The sequence below is a fragment of the Aphis gossypii genome, chromosome 1, assembly GCF_020184175.1.
Source record: "Aphis gossypii isolate Hap1 chromosome 1, ASM2018417v2, whole genome shotgun sequence".
Classification (NCBI taxonomy): Eukaryota; Metazoa; Arthropoda; class Insecta; order Hemiptera; family Aphididae; genus Aphis; species Aphis gossypii.
This window is the reverse complement of record NC_065530.1, coordinates 72847169-72868011: the sequence shown is the minus strand read 5'-3', so window position 1 is coordinate 72868011 and position 20843 is coordinate 72847169. Positions and strand designations below refer to the sequence as shown.

At 24.7% G+C, this 20843-nt stretch overlaps 1 protein-coding gene across 1 annotated transcript in view; it reads left to right on the top strand.

Moving 5' to 3' along the window:
- LOC114124687 (uncharacterized) overlaps window positions 1-20843 on the top strand; it is a 176482-nt gene that overhangs the window by 61223 nt on the left and 94416 nt on the right. Inside the window, exon 3 of the mRNA XM_050198755.1 lies at window positions 13231-13293. Coding sequence (XP_050054712.1) covers window positions 13231-13293 — 63 coding nt within the window. The remainder of the gene's footprint in view (window positions 1-13230; window positions 13294-20843) is intronic.

Here is a 20843-nt window from a genome sequence, read left to right as displayed (position 1 = left end):
TCGCATAATAGTATTATTCATTATAATTTGTGTATATTGTATTTTTATCGTTGACATATTTCGTCACGTTTGTTTACTGACAGAATTTATAATAATAATATACGAGTACTCTTTAGATAGGTACTTAAACAATTACGGGGTTTTGGTTATCATTAAAAATAATATTTTAATGTGAACCAATGTTTCAAGAAATAGTATCGCGTAGCGCCATCTTTCCAGCCGCTAACGGTTTGTCCTTAGTGTTGGTTTTTTGCAGATGTCGCTAGAACATACTCGATAACTCTGAACTCTTTACACAGATGTCGCTCTCTATTTCGTATGTGGCAGTGCGGTTGGCGGACTGGTAGTTGTTGGATCCAAAATGTTGAATGTAAATAAAACGGATTAGAGAGCCTAGATAATATAATAATATTAGTACATGGGCTCTCTACAGCGAATCTTCTATTTATCGATGTGTCATGGTTCTCAAAAATAATTCGTTAAATAGAAGTTCGTTATATGGAAGTTTCACTGTATTATAAATATGTCAACTGTTTTTTTTTTTTTTTTTGATAAAAAAACAACATTTTTTATTTGACAATTCTATTGTATGTTATTAATGTGAACTTATTTTAATTTTTCCAAAATTTGAAATCTTTTTTTTAATCAGCTTGCAATTAACGACTACTAAGTTGTAATGTTCAATCATTATTTTAGATTTTAAGTAGAGCCATAAATTTATTTGTTATTTTAATATTAGAATTAACATTTTTATTCTATAAAAGAAAAAAAATCATTAATTCAAAAAGTTTAAAATTGGATGTAAGGTTCTTCAATTTTTCATATAAATTGTTATTATAGGTATTTAAATATATAAAAATGCATAGACACGATTTTTTTTTTTTATAGACATTTGAAGTTAAAATTTTAATGAAACTGTATATTCAAACAAAAAATGATCATTTTAATTATTTTATCGTGACTCAAAAATATTATTCGTTGGAATTTTAAATTAATATTATTATATTTTAGTATTTTACAAACAAAATTGCATGTTCAAAACATTCGAGATTATTATTATTTGTTATTGCCATTTAAATTACGACTTATTCATATTATTTTATGGTATGGTGGTCTTATAACTCAAAAAGTAATATCAAAAAACATATCATGAAATATACTAATTTACAATATTATAGCTGACAGACTATCACTAAATCGTTTTTCTTACGCCATGAATTATAACTGAATTTTATTTTTGTTGCATTTTAAAACTTTTATAATATTTACTATTAAGTATTAAGAGGACCCTACGGCTACACTGGTAATTTTCAGCCATAAAAACTAGTCCATGGAGAACAAAAAAAATGGCATCAAATAGTAGTTTTAGAGTAAAAATATCTACTCGTATTATGAAATTTATTGAAATAGAACAATATTTAGGAGGGAACCTTTTGGTTTTTTTGTTGAAATATTAAGTACTAAAAAGTTAAAGTTATTTTAAAATTTTAAAATAAAAGGTTTTTGTTTAATTTAATTACGGGCTGTGTACTTAGATGTTTGGGGTTTTGTCACCTAACCCCAATGAGGTTCCCTCCGAAATATTGTTCTTTATAGATATCGCGAAAACACTTAATGCATTATTAAGTAGATAGAACGCGGTGTTTTATCGGCCGTTGTATACGTTTCACTTTATGTATGGCGTCTTTTTAATATCTGCCATAAATTATTATTTATTAATATTTATATATTATAAGTAACTTGAGTTTCCGCTCCTCTATAAGGCTTTATAATCGTTACCGTTATAATATATATTATCATTTTTTTTTAATATTTTCTACCTTATATAATATATTGGTACCATGGTTCTACTTAGTTTCTAATATATATATGTACTTATATATCTGTGTTAAACTTGATTGGTATGTGTTCAAATTGTATAAAATGTTGACTTCTAATTTTTTAGTATTAAGAAAAAATTGTTCTTGTTCTTGCGTAAAGCTCTAAAGATATAGTATATTTCTAGTTTCCTTATGAGTTATGACAGTCAATATTGTATGTAAGTAGATGGTGTCCATTTTAATACTCATTTATTAATTAAATAAAATCAATTTAGTTTCAATTTTTTGTTTTGACATTATAAGTTTTATTTTTTAATATATTTTTTCAATAAATATAAACTTTATCGTCATCTATTTTTATCGTTATTCTTTAATTAATATATCATCATTTAAAAAAAAAATGTATTTCAATATTATCTTTGAATTTATTTTAATAAAAAATATAAACTTCTTAATTAGTTCTTATATGTACCTATATATTAAGATTATCTGTAGATATAGTAAATATTATATAGAATGTATTTTTTAACATTTTTCAAACTAAACTAATTATAATGACGAATCAAAAATAATTATTTTCATTATAACCTATTAATGTTTACATTATATAATTTAAAAAATATAATCTAAAACAATATAATGAACAGCGGGTTGGATATTGAGTTTGAATAGGTTGGTGCCGGATGCAGTTCATCCGTAGGACAAGTTAATTATGATAATTAATTATATAATAGCATTTGTTTTGTCTAAAGTAAATTATTTTTACTTTATCTAACCCTAGAAATATAACTAGTGAACTCGTAATTTAGAAGCCACTTCTGAAAAAGAGTTAATAATGTTATCTTTAAAATTGTATTTGTATTTCGCATTCATAATTGATTGATTAATTGATAAAGATATGATATACTTACTGTTATAGTTTTAATAGTAGCATTTACATCTACTTCACTAGTTTATGATTACGATATATAATGTGTTGATTAAAATGTATCTTTTCTACATACATACTGTCAACTACAAAACGTTTGCATAAACAGCAAAATACAAATTATTAGTTTCTGTTTTCTTTTAAAAGTTATGCGGTTTTCTACGTAAAAGTTTTCAATTTTGAAAAATAAAGATTCTCGTGGGAGGTACTGACGTATCTGATTCTTTTGATTTTACGCTAAAATGAATTGTATAAGTTTTTGAGATTTTGAGAACCCTCAATTTGTGCTCATGCCAAAATATATAATTTGAATTTCAGGAACTTTTTAAGCTAAATTTATTATTTGTTTAATATTTTGTACTTATAATAACTTGTACGTGAAAATTAAAGCTTATGAAATATTTTCTTGAGAATGTATAAATATTGTATGAACTTTGGTTAAAAAAATTATAAAAATTAATCTTATGTACATTGTTTACTTAAAATAAATTAGCAAGTAGAATTTTTATTAAAAATTAAAAGTTTGCTTTTTGTTTCATAAATTATAAAATAGTTATCTTTTTTATGACCATATATATAGTTATTATAAATATAAATACCTACCTACTTACTTAGTTTTCATTGTAACAAACATAATTATTTTATAAATAAATCCAATTTGTTTTCGTTAATTTTAAAAACATACTTGTATGATGGTCATTGGTCATACTATTATTGCCTTTAAAAATGAGCTTTTTATTATGTATGATATGATTATTATTGTTGAAAATATATCATATTTATATACATCGTTATATATATATAAATATTCAAAATTGTTACATTTAGTATTGAAACAATAAAAATATTTTAACGAATTATGTTAATTGAATGTATTGTTATGGTTTAATTATAGTATCAAGAATATTATTGTATATTAAAAAAATAAATCTAGGTAGATACATGTTTTTTTGTTATTTATTCTGTAAATTATATTTAATATTTTAGTTTATAGCTATAACTTATAGATATGGTAATAGCATATTACTATAAATCATAGGTTTATAATGTAAATGTTTATTCTATTTTGTTATTATAACATATTGTACATAGTACCTATAATCTATTTGCATACTTATGTATAAAATTATTTGTTGTATTTTGTTTAAGTTTTAATTTTTTTAAATTATTAGGTAAATAAATAATTTACGATTCACGTATCTAGAAACATTTACTTTATGTCGAAATACACGCACTCTAAAGTCCTAATCTCTATAGTCTATATTTGGATCTGATGATGACAACATATTGTAGAAATGTGTATTTGCTAAAATAAATAAATAATTTTATAGATTCTATTTTTTTTCGTTTATTTATAAACTAATAAGCTGAGATGCACGTGGAAAGTTGTGAAGGTACATCTGGATAACCAGCTATATTATATTATTATAAAATAGCTAACCAATCTAAAAAGCTATATGATTTTAATTTATAGTCAATTGTATATTAGTGTACTAATACTATTATATTTAGTATTTAAACGACACATTTCTTAAGTAATTTATTTAGTTATACGTGTTCTTAATAGAGTTTACTGTTTCATGACGTTTTTCAACTTTTATGTTTAGTTTTTGTGGTTAATAATAAATTTATAATATAATAATTGGAGTATAATACATTTTATAATTATTATTATAGCAGTTTTAAAAATATTGTTTAATATACTTTTATACAATTTATTATCACCCGGAAAATGTAGATAATTTAATTTAGTAAAATGGCTTTACAAACATGTATTAATGTTTAATATTGATTGAGAAATAAAAAATTATAATAAAGTTTTAAAATTTTCAACATTCTTATTGTTACTTTTTAAATTTCTTTAATCGAGAATTGTTCTATTACATAGTATTTGTGTTGTATACTTATGATGCTATAAATTTATATAATACAATTTTTTTCATGTTAGTCGAAATGTTTTTATTATGATTATAGTATTTCTTTATGTTACTCAATGTAATAGCAATACGTGTTTGAAAATTATACAGAATCGAATTATATAATTTTGTTTTAATATAGTTTTCATCCGTTCGAACATGTTATTTTTAACATTTAGTTTTAAATTATTAAAAAAGTTAAAAAACATTTTAATTTTGTTTTTAGCACATCTGTTATAAACAGTTTATAATACTGACATTGTGTTTATGTAGGTACATTATTTTGTTACATACTTTGTAAAATCACAGTGTCCTCTTCATCTAAACTAAGCAATATCATATGAATATATTGGTTAGAAATCGAAACATCTATAATAAGATTTTGTCGATTCAAAATGTTTCAGCCCAAAGTTGTTAATTTAATTTTTTTAAATTCCATAGTGATTCTTCTAGTGATATTTATAAATATGAGTTCGTTTAGAACAATTAAAAGAAAGTAGGTATTATAGAAATTCTATTTTTGACGTCACTCACACTATACTTATTGATATTTTATGCGTAAATAATCGTTTTTAGTTTGCTCTATACTCTTCGTTGGCCAAGAATAAAACAATTTATAGTGGTTTTGTTTGAATTTTGAAAGATATATTTAGTTTATTAATGTGTCTCCCGCCATGCTGTGGTTAGGGGGGGGGGTGAATATTGTTCAGTGATATTAGATTAATAGGTATATGATTGATTAAGTTTCAATTAAAATTAAGACATTTAAACTTTTTAAATGAATCGCTTAACAAATAATAAGTTGATTTTTCGAGTTTATGTAACAACTGTGTAACTTTATCTGTTGCCAACAAAACGTCCGTTTTATAATAAGGGTTAAAAAAGGACGGATTAACTATTGTACTAAACAAAGAGGATCCTTTTAAAATCGATTTTAGCTAAGAATTCTGTGTAGTTAATCACATTTAACCATTAATTTTTGGACAAACGCTGTACGTCGATTGATGTTATGCTCTTGTAACCTACATTATTTAGTATTAAAAAGAGGATCAGTATCTGGGAAAAATAATCTAGATCATAAGTCGGTAGTCGGTATAAATCGCTGCCTTTGTAATTTCTCGAGTTTTCATAGTAATTTAGATGGGACGCATTGGATGCGCTTGATTAACGCCTTGCGGAGAACAAGTAAATAACGATTTACGGTGTTATTTTTTTCATTATTTGATCACTTATATACATCTAGTTGGTTAGATACAAAATTACTATGTAATTTTACTGTTTTTAATTTCGTTATTTTTTTAGGTGAATATTGTTAATTTACCAATTGGTTGTTATTCTTTGGTCGATGCATACTAATTAGCTCGTTGTTGTCTTTGACGTTTTTTGATATTATCGTAATATTATTAGCTATTGATACTGTAAATCGTGGTCTCTGTATCAGAGAACTCAAAGCCTAGGCGTGAGTGACCTACTGCAATCTTAGCTAAATTCGTAACTAACGGACAGAAAATAGTACGTTGAGTATTAAGTTATAAGTTATAGAATTTCGTATCAACTATGACAAATTATCATCCGGTGTTCCATAAGCTGGTTATCTTATCCTCTAATTTTTATTTTATTTATTAACTCTATAAGCAAATGGATAAATAAGGCTAAATTCTTAATTTTTGAAGATGATATAAAAATATATCTAAAAATTGACGACCAGGAAAGTTGTCTCACGCTAAAATCTGTTTGTTGACAGGATTTTTTTCTTGGATTACATATATTGAACTTAGAATAAATATAGGTAGATAAACGTCATATTAAGCATTTTATCAGGTGAAATAATGCCATCTTTTATTCTTATTTTTTTAATGATGATTTATTCCTCTCCACCGAGTTAATATTATTCAATGATCTTGGTATATATACTATTCACTATTCAGTGTCATTGAACTTTGACCATCATATCAATATTGTAGTTAGAAAAGCTCAAATAGTGATGTGATTTATAAAACGCAATACATCAATGTTTATACCTGTTAACTGCTTTCATATCTTTTTTGTTTTAGTTAGGTCTATTATTCTAAAACATGGGACAATTATTTGACATTCATACCTAGCGAAGGATATGATTAGATTAAAATGTGTTAAAAATAGATTTCTATCCTATGTCATATAAGACGCTACAGCCACATAACGACTATTCAGTATTCGTTCAAACTCAAATAATATCCTTTAATATTCGACTTGTCATTCTGAAGTTTATCAAAAATGCATTATATCTGTTCTAAATGGTTCCCTAGATGTTTCTAAAACATTATCTGGCATAAAACTAAGTGTCCCAGTGTCCGCTCTCATAGCAATAGAAAGCAATACTATTTTTTATATTTTTGTGTACTTAACTTCCTATGGTTATAGCCGTCCTTTACACCAAATGCACTTCATTATGCTCCCTCAGATTCGTTGACTTAATCGACCAATGTTTAGATTCAGATATTTGTTTGTTCTTAATGTGCTTTGTATTAAACTCAATTAATTTTTATTTACTACTTACTATTATATGTATTCGTTTTATTTGTGTGATCGCCATCTATTTGTGACTCGAACAATATGTATTTTACGAGTACTTACATAGTGTACATCCGTACACGCACTCGTATTCACATACGATATATTATATTATTATCTGTTTCACCGAAAGTTATTTCTTTATTCGCTTCAATTAAAGCGTTCTGTTTGACGCTGCTTGCGATCTGAACCGTCAATTCTCTCTACCACCCCTCACACAATATATTTCTCACATGTAATCCACCGTAAAAGTTTATACCAGTTGTTTGGTTACACACACGGACGTTCAGTCATCGACGTATTATCGTATACATACTTGTGAGACACAGTATGCATATATATATATATACGCAAAAGGATATCTCACAAAAGGACTATATCGGATTGCAGTCCGTTCGGTTCCGACTGATTTAGTGGCTGCAAAGTTTTCTGTCGTAAATCAATATAGGAAGTAACGGAGGAAACAAATTTATAAGAACCAAAGAATAAAAACGTTGAGAAAAAAAAAGTATAAACTATTGTCTGTTGTCCGTTGGCATACATATTATATATGTATAGTGTATACAATATGCGTATATATACATTCACATGCGTTATTAAAAAAAAAGTTTTTTGCCGCAATTCTTTTACAAAAAGGTACACAAAGAGTTCAGAAAAGTCACGGTACGTTCCGTTGTCCGTACGAATAATAATATATGTATATTGTGTATAATATATTATGTATTATATATATATCATAAATGTCTTCACAGATATCAAATTAATAATTTTTTTTTTTTTTGGTTGATGTTATTGTTTTTGAATTGATTTGGAATGGCGCACATCTGTAAACACAGATAGTTTGTAGGAGAGTATACGTTTGTTTTTGTAGATAACATATCTTTTATACATTTAGTTATTTTATGCCAACGGTATATTATAGACTCTATTCACTCTAAAATAAAAAAAAGTTTGAAAATGACTCTATACTTTGTTATAGAGGATTGGATTGTACGAAGAAGATGAAATTAACAGGAAATCATGTTACGTTAATAATATACGTTCGCGTGGCACAAGTTCCTAAATTGCCTCCAGAGGTTTGACAGAACTGTACTTGTGTAGAAACTCTTTGGCGACTTTTCTTATTTGGGCGTAGGCAATTAAAAGTTTACGCTTAGTTCAATAAAAGTTAATATAATATAAAGGGCGATAGACTCTAAATTTGGCGTTTTCAGAAGTAATTGGGTGTTTTTTGGAGGATTTTGAAGTGATATGGGTATATACGTATGCGTTCAGTGTTATTACTTAGGTATCAAAAAAAAAAAAGTACAAAACTTATTTTTATATTGATTATACTGTGTGAAATTGAATGTCATACTACTCAGTCTAAATATCAATTTTATTATTAGATAATAAACATATTTAAAATAAATATTTTTATTTTTATTTAAACTATTTAAAAAATGAAAAATATTATAATAATAAGCTATATTATTCATATAATAATAATAAACCATCATTTAACCGTTGGCTTATTATTTTTATTTTCATAAATATTTGGAAAACTTGTTAAGTCTATAGCAGGGGCATTCAACTTTTATGGACTTTTGATTGATCTCTGAGTTTTTTTTAAGTCTTTGCGATCGACTTAATAAACAAAAATATATATACATTTATTATTTATATAGGTGAATTTTCTTTTTTTTAGAATATCATCGCTATCGACTCAAACTCATATCGCGATTCGACCGGCCGATCGCGATTGACTTGTTGGCCACCCCTGGTCTATGGGATGTACAATACTATTTATATACACGAACAGTAAATCAATAAATTGTAAATATATTGTGTAGTTAATCTGTACCGTTTTGATATTTGTATTAAAATGAATTAGTAATTTATTATTAAAAAAAAAAAATGGATATTGTTCATGATGGAAGATAATGGAAACATAATAATTATCTTATTTGTCTATTATTTCATGTTATGACCAAAGTTAATAAACGGGGAGTTGACTTTTTTCTATACAAACATACTGTGTAAAAAAAAATATCTAAAATACCCAAACATACCTACACATGCTTACTTACATTGATTAACAATGATTATTATCGTATTGATTAAATTTTTTTCTAGCAGTCATAGTAGTCGTGTTGAATAATGTACTCGTAATATTAGGAATACTCGAATTTAAAATTTCTTTATATTCTATTGGTATATTTTACTTAGTTATACTTACATAATATACGTTTTAATAAATTTAATATAAGAATACGCGGATAGCATAAATATGTTCTTAATACTTAATATTCATACTATAAAATTACATTTTTAATAAAGTAATTTCGATTTATTATCAATATTTTGTATTTCCTATAATATAGGAATCATATTATGATTCTTTCAACAGCTGTACACCTTAATTCAAAATTATAGGGTATATATACTTATACTACTTATGTATAATTATATTTAGGTATATATATGTTATGTATGGGCAATGTTAACACTTGGATTATCTAACTAATTTATCGGAAACATAATATTATATTAAGAAATTGTTTACATTATTTTAATTACAAATATTTTTCAAATTATAGCAAATTTCTTAGAAATACATTTAGTTATCTACCGTAGTGATTAATGAACATCATTTTTAATTATTTGAAGTACTAAAGTAGTTTGAAAATATTTTAAACTATAATAAATTTAACCAAGTGATCAGTATTTTTACGTAGTTTTTCTAACAACACGAGTGCTTAAATTATAGATTTGTATTGTTCTTGTTTGAAAGTTGGAATACTATACTGGATTTGAGACGAGAGCATAGTATCAGGTTTTTTTGTGTTAAATGTCAAAACTGTCTGGCTTACTGTCAAGAAGATAAAAAATATATACCTATATAATATATTAAACAGAGAGTTTTGTGATGGAAGAAACTTTAAAGTTCAATTACTGAAAGGTTGAAGCGAGAAATATACGATTGTGAACAATCCAAACTCTCTTCTCGACAAGGATTGTAATCAAACTACTTGTATGTTTGATGTTCGTTTCGATAAATATTCCGTTGATAATGCTTATGAAATTGTATTATGTTTATATAACTACACTATTTTACTGAGAAAGTGCGTCCAAAAATTTATTTCATTTTTAAAAATATTCATTAATGGTTTTTTGCGTTTTTTTTTTTTTTATATTTAAGTTTTTGAATTACAAATTCAAATTCAATTTGTATTCTATTTGTTTTTTTTTTTTTTTTGTTAAATGCAATGACATATTATTGCTATTAATATAAAAAAATTATAAGTATGGACAACAATGTCTGGCCAGTGAAGAAGAACTAGTGATCAAATTATAAACATTCAAACCTTTAATCCATAATATAGTATATTGTTGTATATTTTTTATTTTATTCTATTAATTTTAAATTAATAGATAAAACTGTAGGGTTTTCTGCTTATCCGAATTTTTATTTTATTTATTCGTAGGTATTGCAGTTATTCTGAATAATAAATGTTTGTATTTTTGATATAAGATTACATTTTTCATAGGATTTTCAACAGTTGTTATAACCTCTTAAAAGTTTTGACATTCATTTGAACCTGATTGTGTTTAAATCCATTAATTTTAAAGTTGAACAACTATTTCACAAAGAACTCGTTTTCTGATAAGATAAATTCATTGTTTTGGGGTTTTTTTTTAGATCGATTTTACATAAAGTAGTCTTGTACATTTTTACGCATATATAATATATATACTTCTGATTTTTTACTTTTTTTAAAAGATATCAAATATTATGGTATAATCTAACTTCCCGGTTTTGTCGTTTTGTGTAGTAGGTGTCGTGGTCTTATTGTTATGAATGTGTTAAGTTTTAATTAAATAAATGATGTATCACGTTGTGTCAGCTTATATTACTAAATTTATTTTACGATTCTATTTATTGATATTACTGCTAAAGTAATTTATTTTACTATTGGTATTACAGTAAATAGATTAAACCGAAAACATATCATTTATTATATTTATAGCATTTAATATACCTAATAATAATATATATTTCTACCATATTATATTATTGTTATTAACTTTTGAGTCAATAGTACTTAATACCCATCTCAACATTCTGTAAAATAATGAGAATAAATACATGATATAGGACTATAAATAAATCAATATGTATATTAAAATTCATAATAATACACGTACAATTGTAAGTAATGTTTTTGAATTATAAAAAGATAAATAATATGGACATATTATTATACATTATTATACATATAGTTATACATCGTTGATTTCGTGTAAATTTGAACTTAAAATGTTTTTAAAAAATAATCATGTCTACCTAGATATTTTTAATATCCTTATACAACTTTACTGATTGTTATGACTATGAATAATTGCAAATGTGATTTTCAACATTTGATACAAATCGGTGTGAATTAGATTGGTAACCAAAATTATTAAAATATCATTTCTATGATGAAATTAAATAGATTTAAATCCTAATTTAATTTTGTGTTATTAATTTTTTTTTTTTTTTTTTTTTTTGGGGGGGGGGGGGGTTATACATTTGTTTTAGAATCGTTTATATCGTTTTGTTAAAAATAATATGTTGGCATTTATATATTTATATCAAGTAATTTATATTTAAAATTTATAATTTTCTTTTGAATTAAGGTAAAAATTTGCTATTATATTTTTATCCCAGAATATTGTTGTTATTTGTATTTTTTTTTAAGTATTATAAATTTCAAATATGCTCATCCGACGTTTACAAATCATCCTGTTAACGCTTGGAAATGCTGTTTGAATATTATGTGTGAATTTCATCAACGATATCCCCCAGGGAAAGAAGGTCGGGAAACACTGGTAATTTCGTGCCACAGAATTGATGCGAAACTCGTTTTGCGCCAAACAATGTGGAAATTCCATCAAATCACATTAGATGACGAATGCCACCGTCGAAAGGGTGAGCGAGAGAGAAAGAAGAGGGTAGTATTCATGTATTTTTGATGCCACGTAATAATAGGAAAATGCTTCCAATGGAAGCGGTTGCTATACGTATAGTATTGAGATATATATGACGGGTGTGTTAAAGATGAAAAATGTGTCGGATCTCTGAAATGTGTTTTATCTCAACAATCACGCTGATTAAGTGTAAATCAGATGGACGTATGTGGTTAGATTAATAGACTATTCCTGAGTATATTGTTATTGTAACACAGTATCTGAAAAATATAGTTTTTCTCAGGGGATTGTAGTTTATAATTTTAAATTTTCTCGATAAAATTATAATTGTAATTAGATTGGTAGATTAATAATATGTAGTGTGACAGAGCTTTAATACGCAAAAAATAAACAATATACCTACTATAATAATTGTGAACTGATTAATATTTTTTAGTTTTACACATTGAATAGGTAACGTGTATTTGTCCACAATAATTTATATTTATTGTAGTATAAAATATTAATTGATACATTTATCCTATCTATGATTTCAATAGATAGAAAAAGTTGAATACATTAAAATGATGATGATATATGGTTTCGAGTTGTGGTCATAGGACATAGGCCCGACTACTGATTTCATTAATAAATCAGAATAAAAATTAAAAAATTACCTGTATAATATACTATTATTCATGTTTAAACTGTATTCGATTTATTTTCAAATTAATGGTTATAATATACCAATTAATTAATATAATAAATAATGATTAATATGATTTAATTTAAAACTATTAAATTATTTTTTTACAGGTAATATGTATAATATATTATATTATTATATTATTATTTATTTTATTATATATATATTTACTCATCAAACTTTGTTTTATAAGTGAATTAAAAATTATTTTACACCTTTGAATTGAAATATAATTTGTTCTACGGTATTGATACATTTTTAATATTTAAAAAATTCTTCATTTATTTTTCAATTTAAATCATAAATATTGTATTAGGAATTAATTACATATTTTTTTTTTATAAACGTGTTATAATTAATTTTATTTTGTTTCAGCAATCGTCTTATGGAGGATCTCCGTCACCAGATCTAATGTTAAAAGAAGGAAATCTTCGACGGGTAAGTGTGTATATAATAATATGTAGAGTATTAGGATTTAGGATTGAACTTGTTCGATATGTTATAGAAAAATATCTTTTTTTACTGTAATGGAAAAAAAAATATTTGGATTTATATACCTTAGAGGTGATTTATTGCTCTCTATTATCTTCCGGATGATTACCCAATGGTTTGGAAATATGGTATTTACGATTAATTTGGAAATAAAAAAAAATATAGGTTTATATATATTATATTACCTACGTTGGATTCTTTTTTTGTTCAAATCTCATATTCTTTTCTGCCGCTGTACAATCACAATGATGAAACATAATATAGAAAATAAATTGTTTATACAATTTATGCTTTCTTATGTAACATATGAGTATTTAGTATTATATACCATAGATAGTTCTTTCATAATTTGAAAATATTTTCAAAAATAATAAAATTATCTGTCTAATTTTTTATTGAAAATTTAATTATTAAAATTGTGTAAAATTCCTAACAAGCTTGTATTTAATTTTTGTAATACTGTTTACGTGACTAACACTGTTATAGTTAATCATGGTTATATGAGGCATGTAAAATATAATTACACATGCTGTTATTTTATAAATAGAATTCGATTTTGCTTATGGTGTTTTATACACGATTATAACGCTATTGAAATACTCTGAATTTTTTTATTTATTGTTTTCTGTACACTTTACTTATGTACTCTAAATCATGAGAATTTATTGAATAAATAATAAATTTAAAACAAATATAAAACTGACAATAATTATTAATAATTCTTATATTTATATTTCTAATAATATTATTATTAAAGCATTAATACGTAATTCTAAAAATTATCTATTATACGTTGTTGTTTGTTATTTAATATATTCCGATATTTATAGTTGGAAACATCAGTTTTTCATTTATCTTGTACATGCTTTTGTAAATTTATCATTTTTATTTAATATTTTCCTTTCTTGTGAAAAGAAATATTATTAGTAAATTTATTTCCAAACTGTAAAGTTTCTTGACTATGCCATTTATTCATTTATGGTATTTTAAATTTTCAATCCCTAAAACTTTCTCAACATATTTTATAACGAATTACATTCATGCATATTTTACTATACAAAAGATGAATTAACATACGTTTCATTATGTATTCGAAATTGTATAGGGTAAAATAGTTACAGGACATAACTGAACTTTGAAAATAACATACATAATTAGGTACCAATGTGTTTCCTATGCAATTATTTAAGTAACTATTGTACGTTGAAAGCGATCCCTTTGTAAGATAATACTAATTTTGTTAGGTTATTAGGATGAATGGTGAATAATGTAAAAATTTAAAAATTTAAATTTTATAGTATCTTCCAGTATGATTCAGTTATTTTTATTCTTTAGTTTATTTATAAATGCTTATTTTTAATTTTAAAATCGAATGTATAGGTTATAATTATTTAAATAATACTCAAAATAATATTTAGTATTTATAGGTATTTTACAGCTTTGAATTTTACAAGGTTACAACTCACGAATAAAATATAATTGAGATAAACCTTTATATTGTTAAATTTTTAAATCATCGCAGACAATTTGTTTAAATTTATGTTTTTTGGCTGTAGCTCAATAAGTTGTATCTATCGGTTTATATTCTTTTTATAGTTTCTCAATTTATATTTATTAATTATTATCTATGTAACAATAACGCGAGTTTATTACATGTATAGCCTTTTATTGAATTGATAAAAAATGCTGTTATATGAATATTAACATTAGTGTTTAAAAGTTTACAAATAATAATATTATATTAGTAATAATCTTATTACATTTTAAAATAACAATATTAGCTAATTAATTGGTGTATTGGCAGCATAAATTTAATTATAGGTTTTTAATTTTTTGTCAAGCTGATTCAACTTTCTTTTAAAAACTATTAGCAAATTTAGATTAACTTAGCGTCCATAGTTATAAAATTCTCCAAGTCTAATTGAATTTGTCAATAAATAATTAAAACTCGCTGATTTATATTGTTTTTGCCCGGACGATATAATATCCATAAATGCGCATTGTATATAGCAAACTATCGTATTGTACCATTACCCGAGTAGTGGTGAAAGAATTATACTTATAGAAAGTAACATTTTAATGTTTGCGGTTTGGATGTCGTTCCTAATTTTTTTGTTTGGTTATCACGCGTCGCCGTCACGTCTGGTTTTCCTGCCGCAGATGTGACAGCCTCGGTGTATACAATTTGTTATTGTAATGAGCATCCTTTCCGGAATATTTAGATCTGTATAAATTCACTCACTACACCCGCATGTTATATATAAACATATATTAATATTATATTGAGAGACAGCAGTGTTACAAGTAAATGTATGTAAAAAATATGTTTTGAGTGTTGTGCATGCATTTTATATCATTATAACATGTCGGTTTTGAGCTTAAATATTATTATACAGGTTGATTCAGCAAGAATGCTCACCATAATTTTTTCCATTTATGGATTTAATTTAAATTTGGATATTTAGAATTTTTAAGTTTACTTATTAGAATTTCATTTTCAAAGATTATTTTTTTTATAAAATTTAAGGAAGAGGATCTTTACAAACAAGAATTACCTTTATTCCTGTAAATTGTTAATGTTGGGGCTATGACGTTTTGAAAATATTAGTGATTAATACTTATTCGTTAATTTTTTATAGTTCATAGTATTATTGTATGATTATACCAAGTACAAGATCCAATATTATAACTATATTTTATAATTCTAAATAATTGTAAATAAAGTATTAAAAATTAAAAAAATGAATAAACTTAGTATCAAAGGAAAAAATTGTAGTGAGCTTAGTGAATTACTATCTATAAAAGAATGTATCATCTTCTATCTTTATCTACATAAATAAATAAATACACACACACACACATATATATATATATTGATGAGACTATATTGAACTGTTTGGTCATTGAGTCGCACTACGTGAAAATCGTTCAGATACGTATCTTATGACATTATGTATATACTATGTATGTATATATATATATATAAAGTTTAGTATAGGTGCCAATTTACCACCTTACCTTCTTGTTGTCGCGTTGTTGCCGGGTGGAGAGAGGAGAAATTTTCTGACGATAAATCAACCGCCGGAAGCGGGTCATTTTATATCGTTCGGTCGACGAAAATTCCCATATTATATATTATATTATTATATACCTACCTCCGTCCAAACGGTTGTCGAAGCGCCGCCAAGTGCTAATACGGTTATATGTTTTTACACTAGGAATGCGAAACCATTAGTCTACTTACTATAATATAATATATAAAGTAAAACGTATAAAGAGTGCCCACTGCCAACATTAGATTTAAAATATATATATATACGTTTATATTATTGTATATTATATTATATTATTGTTGATACCATTTTTTTAATGGTTATGTTTTATAGAAGTCAGCTTTTCATTATAATAAACAATATAAAATATCAATATAATTAATATCAAATTGTTACTTATTAAAAAAAAATTATATATTATATTAATACGTCTAGTACGTACTATGATTAATTATAAATACATATTTATATTTTATATTTTACTATTTGTTGTATTATTTTATTTAAAAACTATTGTTACAGCAGATAATTAGAAGTTTTTGAGTTCGTAAACGAGGTTAAGGTATAATATAATATACCTAATGTTATTAGGTATTGTATGTATGTATATAATATATATAGACACATATATTTAGTTATACAAATATCATTTACGTTTATAAAAGGTATCATATTTTTTTTTTATATATGAAACTTATTAAAATAATAATATACATTATATTATACGTCTTGAGAGCTTAACTTTGATGTAAAACTTAAAAAAAACATTATACGATCGCTTAATAGTAGACGAAAACACGATTTTTTGTAATGGGGTAAATTGGTTTAATATATTATATTGAAATCAATGTAGAATAAAACATTAGACAATTTATTAGGCGTCTTGAAGAATATCTATGTGAACGTTTTTATTTATATTTTCAATTTAACCAATATACATATACGCGTATAATAAGTACTTGACCATCTGAATTATTCGTTAAGTTGTACTATCATAACTTTATTTATAATCTCAAACACTGAGCGAATAACAGTAAACCGAATTCAATAAATTACTGCAATAACCGTAATAATACGTAATTTTGTTAAATTAATCATATGCGATTGGATTTTGTGCTTAATTTCAATAATTGTATATATGTAACATATACATATATACATTTTATATTATACACACATATTATGATTATGTCTCATATGATAATGCTGATAAAATACTATTTATGTCGTATAAATATTTCAATTTCAATTTCAATTTATTTTTAATTGTGTTATGTGATATTTTTTTTTATTTGTATCAATGGAATATGGATATTTCGCTTATTAGTTTTCTGCCAAGAGGCTATGGAAAATTTTATGTCCGACTCGATGGTATTTTATTATTTTATTACTTAACGCTGATGAGATGTTTGTTTGATTTGTAATTTTCTAAGAGAGTAATTTACTAAAAGCTTTGGGACGATCTGTAGTAAATCAATTTTCATCAACTTTATAATATATGTGCTATTTGTACCTTTATATTTGTTTGTAACTCATTTATGTTATACTTATTTAACAACTGTAAATTATTTATAATACTGAGATTTAATCATTCTTAATTAAATTTAAAATTTCTTTACATTTTGCTGGACTTAAACTTGATGTTTGCAAGTGAAATGAGTATCTAGTAAGTTTGAAAATGTTAAGTAACTAACTTTGATCATTTTTAAATGTAAATATTGAATTTATGGTTAATTAAAGTGATATTTTTAGTCGTCAGGGTTTTTAAAAAAAAAAAAAAAAATTGTTTTGTTAGATGAAAAAAAATAAAAAATAAATCAAACAAATTTCTTATTAAGCAATTAATTTTCATATTACACATAAATATGATACATATATAAGTAAAAATTGGTAAAATAAATTAGTGTCTAAAAATATTTAGTATTTTAGTATAATTTATTTATATTATTAAATACAAAATATTATTATTTATTGTGCATTTTTGTACTAGCTTTATTTGGCTTATTGTATTTATATTCCTGTTAATGTTCTAAATATGTGCCCATCCACATATTATGATAATGTTAATCTTTTAGTATATATACTGCACTTAAGAGCGTAATCCATAGGCACTCTTGTCGTCGGACTTTTGTGATACGCGAAAGTCTTACTTTTGTAGATTTTTATTGGATGATTTTTTTATATATTTATTTTGAATGCAATACTTTGATTTTTTTTTATATATTTATATATACATAGTGGCTGGCTTGACCCAGCGTTGCTAGTGTATTCGTTTGTCTTTTGGCATTTTCATTGGCCGTGTGTTAGTATTTAATTTAAATATAAATACCTCGAGAGATATGGTCTTGTTCCCTTATTAACCTTTTAATCCTGTTAATCTGTTTCGTGTGTGTGTAATTATATACTACAAGCTTAAATTTGTTGAGTATAAACTTACCTAAAAGACTTGAGTAAAAACTCAAATCATTTTTATGATCGGTATATTTTTTTAAATGTTCAAAAAGTAAATATTTAAATATCACATGAATTTTAATACACAAATTTTATAAAAATCTGCCCAGCCGTTTAATAGGACTTTGAATATTTACACATGGACAGATGATACATATATATTATATACATATATTTAATGTTTATATATTATACCTACATTTTATCGTATGAACAAATGATCAGTCAACTGATTGGGAATGGTATAGAGTATCTTTGATATTTTTCTTTTACATGCGTGTGAAAAAAAATTACTGTTTCGAGTGATGTCCTGTAGAATTTCAAACTCTATGATCATTAATTATTTATAAGGGCAAAAGGTGGAAAACATTTGTAACTTTTTTCCTTTTCTTTTTTTTTGTCCTTTGGATACATCACTGAGAATGCGCGTATTAATCGATCGTTTTCTTCTTGGTAGTGATTTATCATTGACATATAACTTCAAAGCTGTGATCCTCGTTCTAAATTTGTAAATGCCAAATAGTATCATTCTTCTAAGTTAGTTCTAATGTGAAACTAAAAAAAAAATATAACCTTAAAAATGTCGACAAATTTTCAATTAAAATATGGTTAGTTTTTTTATTTGCTTATCAATTAGATTAAATTGGCAATAATTACTTATTATGTGTTAATATATGAAGTTTGTTTATTTGTTTCTTATAGTGAAATATTCATTTATAAACTTATTAATATCAATAAAACTATTTATGTCATTTTAGAGAGTATATTTGCATATTTACATTCTAAATTTGATGGAATTAAAATAATATTTATAAACCTGAGATTATTTATTGATATACATATATGTACATATATTACCAGAGTTTTCATTAAAAATTAGTCTTGTGTTGTATAAGATATTGTACATTTTTTTCAAAGTATAAAAAATTATCTTACAATAGGATTTTAAAGTTTGGGGTATTTAGGTACTAACTGACCCCTATTAATTTGATTAATATGTACATAAAAAACTGATCTTACATAATATATATACATTTATCATAACCATTGTTAACCTTCACTAATTTAATTCATTTAATTGAACAAGACAGATTTTCATTTTATATATTTTCTGGTCATCACGGTGCAAATACGCAACCTCCTTTTTATCCGACAAAATCATTCAATTAGAGTAAGCCGATTAACAAAGAAACATGGTTAATTCCGGATTAAACATAATATGTTGATTTAGTTTAAAATGGATTCAGTTGGTAACTGGTAAGTATAGATTACGTTAATGTGCTTACCTTTTAACGTGACGCTGGATAATAGATCGTTGTACTTTTTCACCACTGTTCATTCACATCTCCTTTGCATCGTTATATGAGTTAATTTACTCAGTAAATCTTGGATTTATGTCTAATTATATCTCCGAACTTATAATGTCAGTGGCTTTCTTACGTAGTCACAAAAACGTCGAGATAACACTAAATTAGTATATTTTACACACTGCAAACATCGTGCATGGTCTTAATATTATTAGTAGGTATTTGTTTTTAGTTATATGAGATAATGCTATTATATTGTTCAATGTAAAATTGGCGAGAATGTTAATACTGAGTTAAACGGTTGCGTTTATTTTTAATATTAAACGTGAATTAATCTTTTATTAAAAATAATAAATATGATTCAAGGCTCGGATTTTGCGATTATTTTAATACATTTAGGTTGTAGTCATTTTATATAAAATACCATTACCAATATAAATCGTAGTGTAAACGTAAATTTTCAAGTATTTTTCTGAAATTGAGCCCTTAATATTAACTAAAATTCTGTGCATTTATTTAAATATAAATGATTTAACTCATAAACTACGATCAGTTTTAATTTCAATTCCATAAACTTTTCATACACAGTTAGTTTTCTGTAACCGTGATTTACGCACCAAATATTATATTAAAATATATATATATATATATATATTTATTTATATATCATTAATTATATTATGCT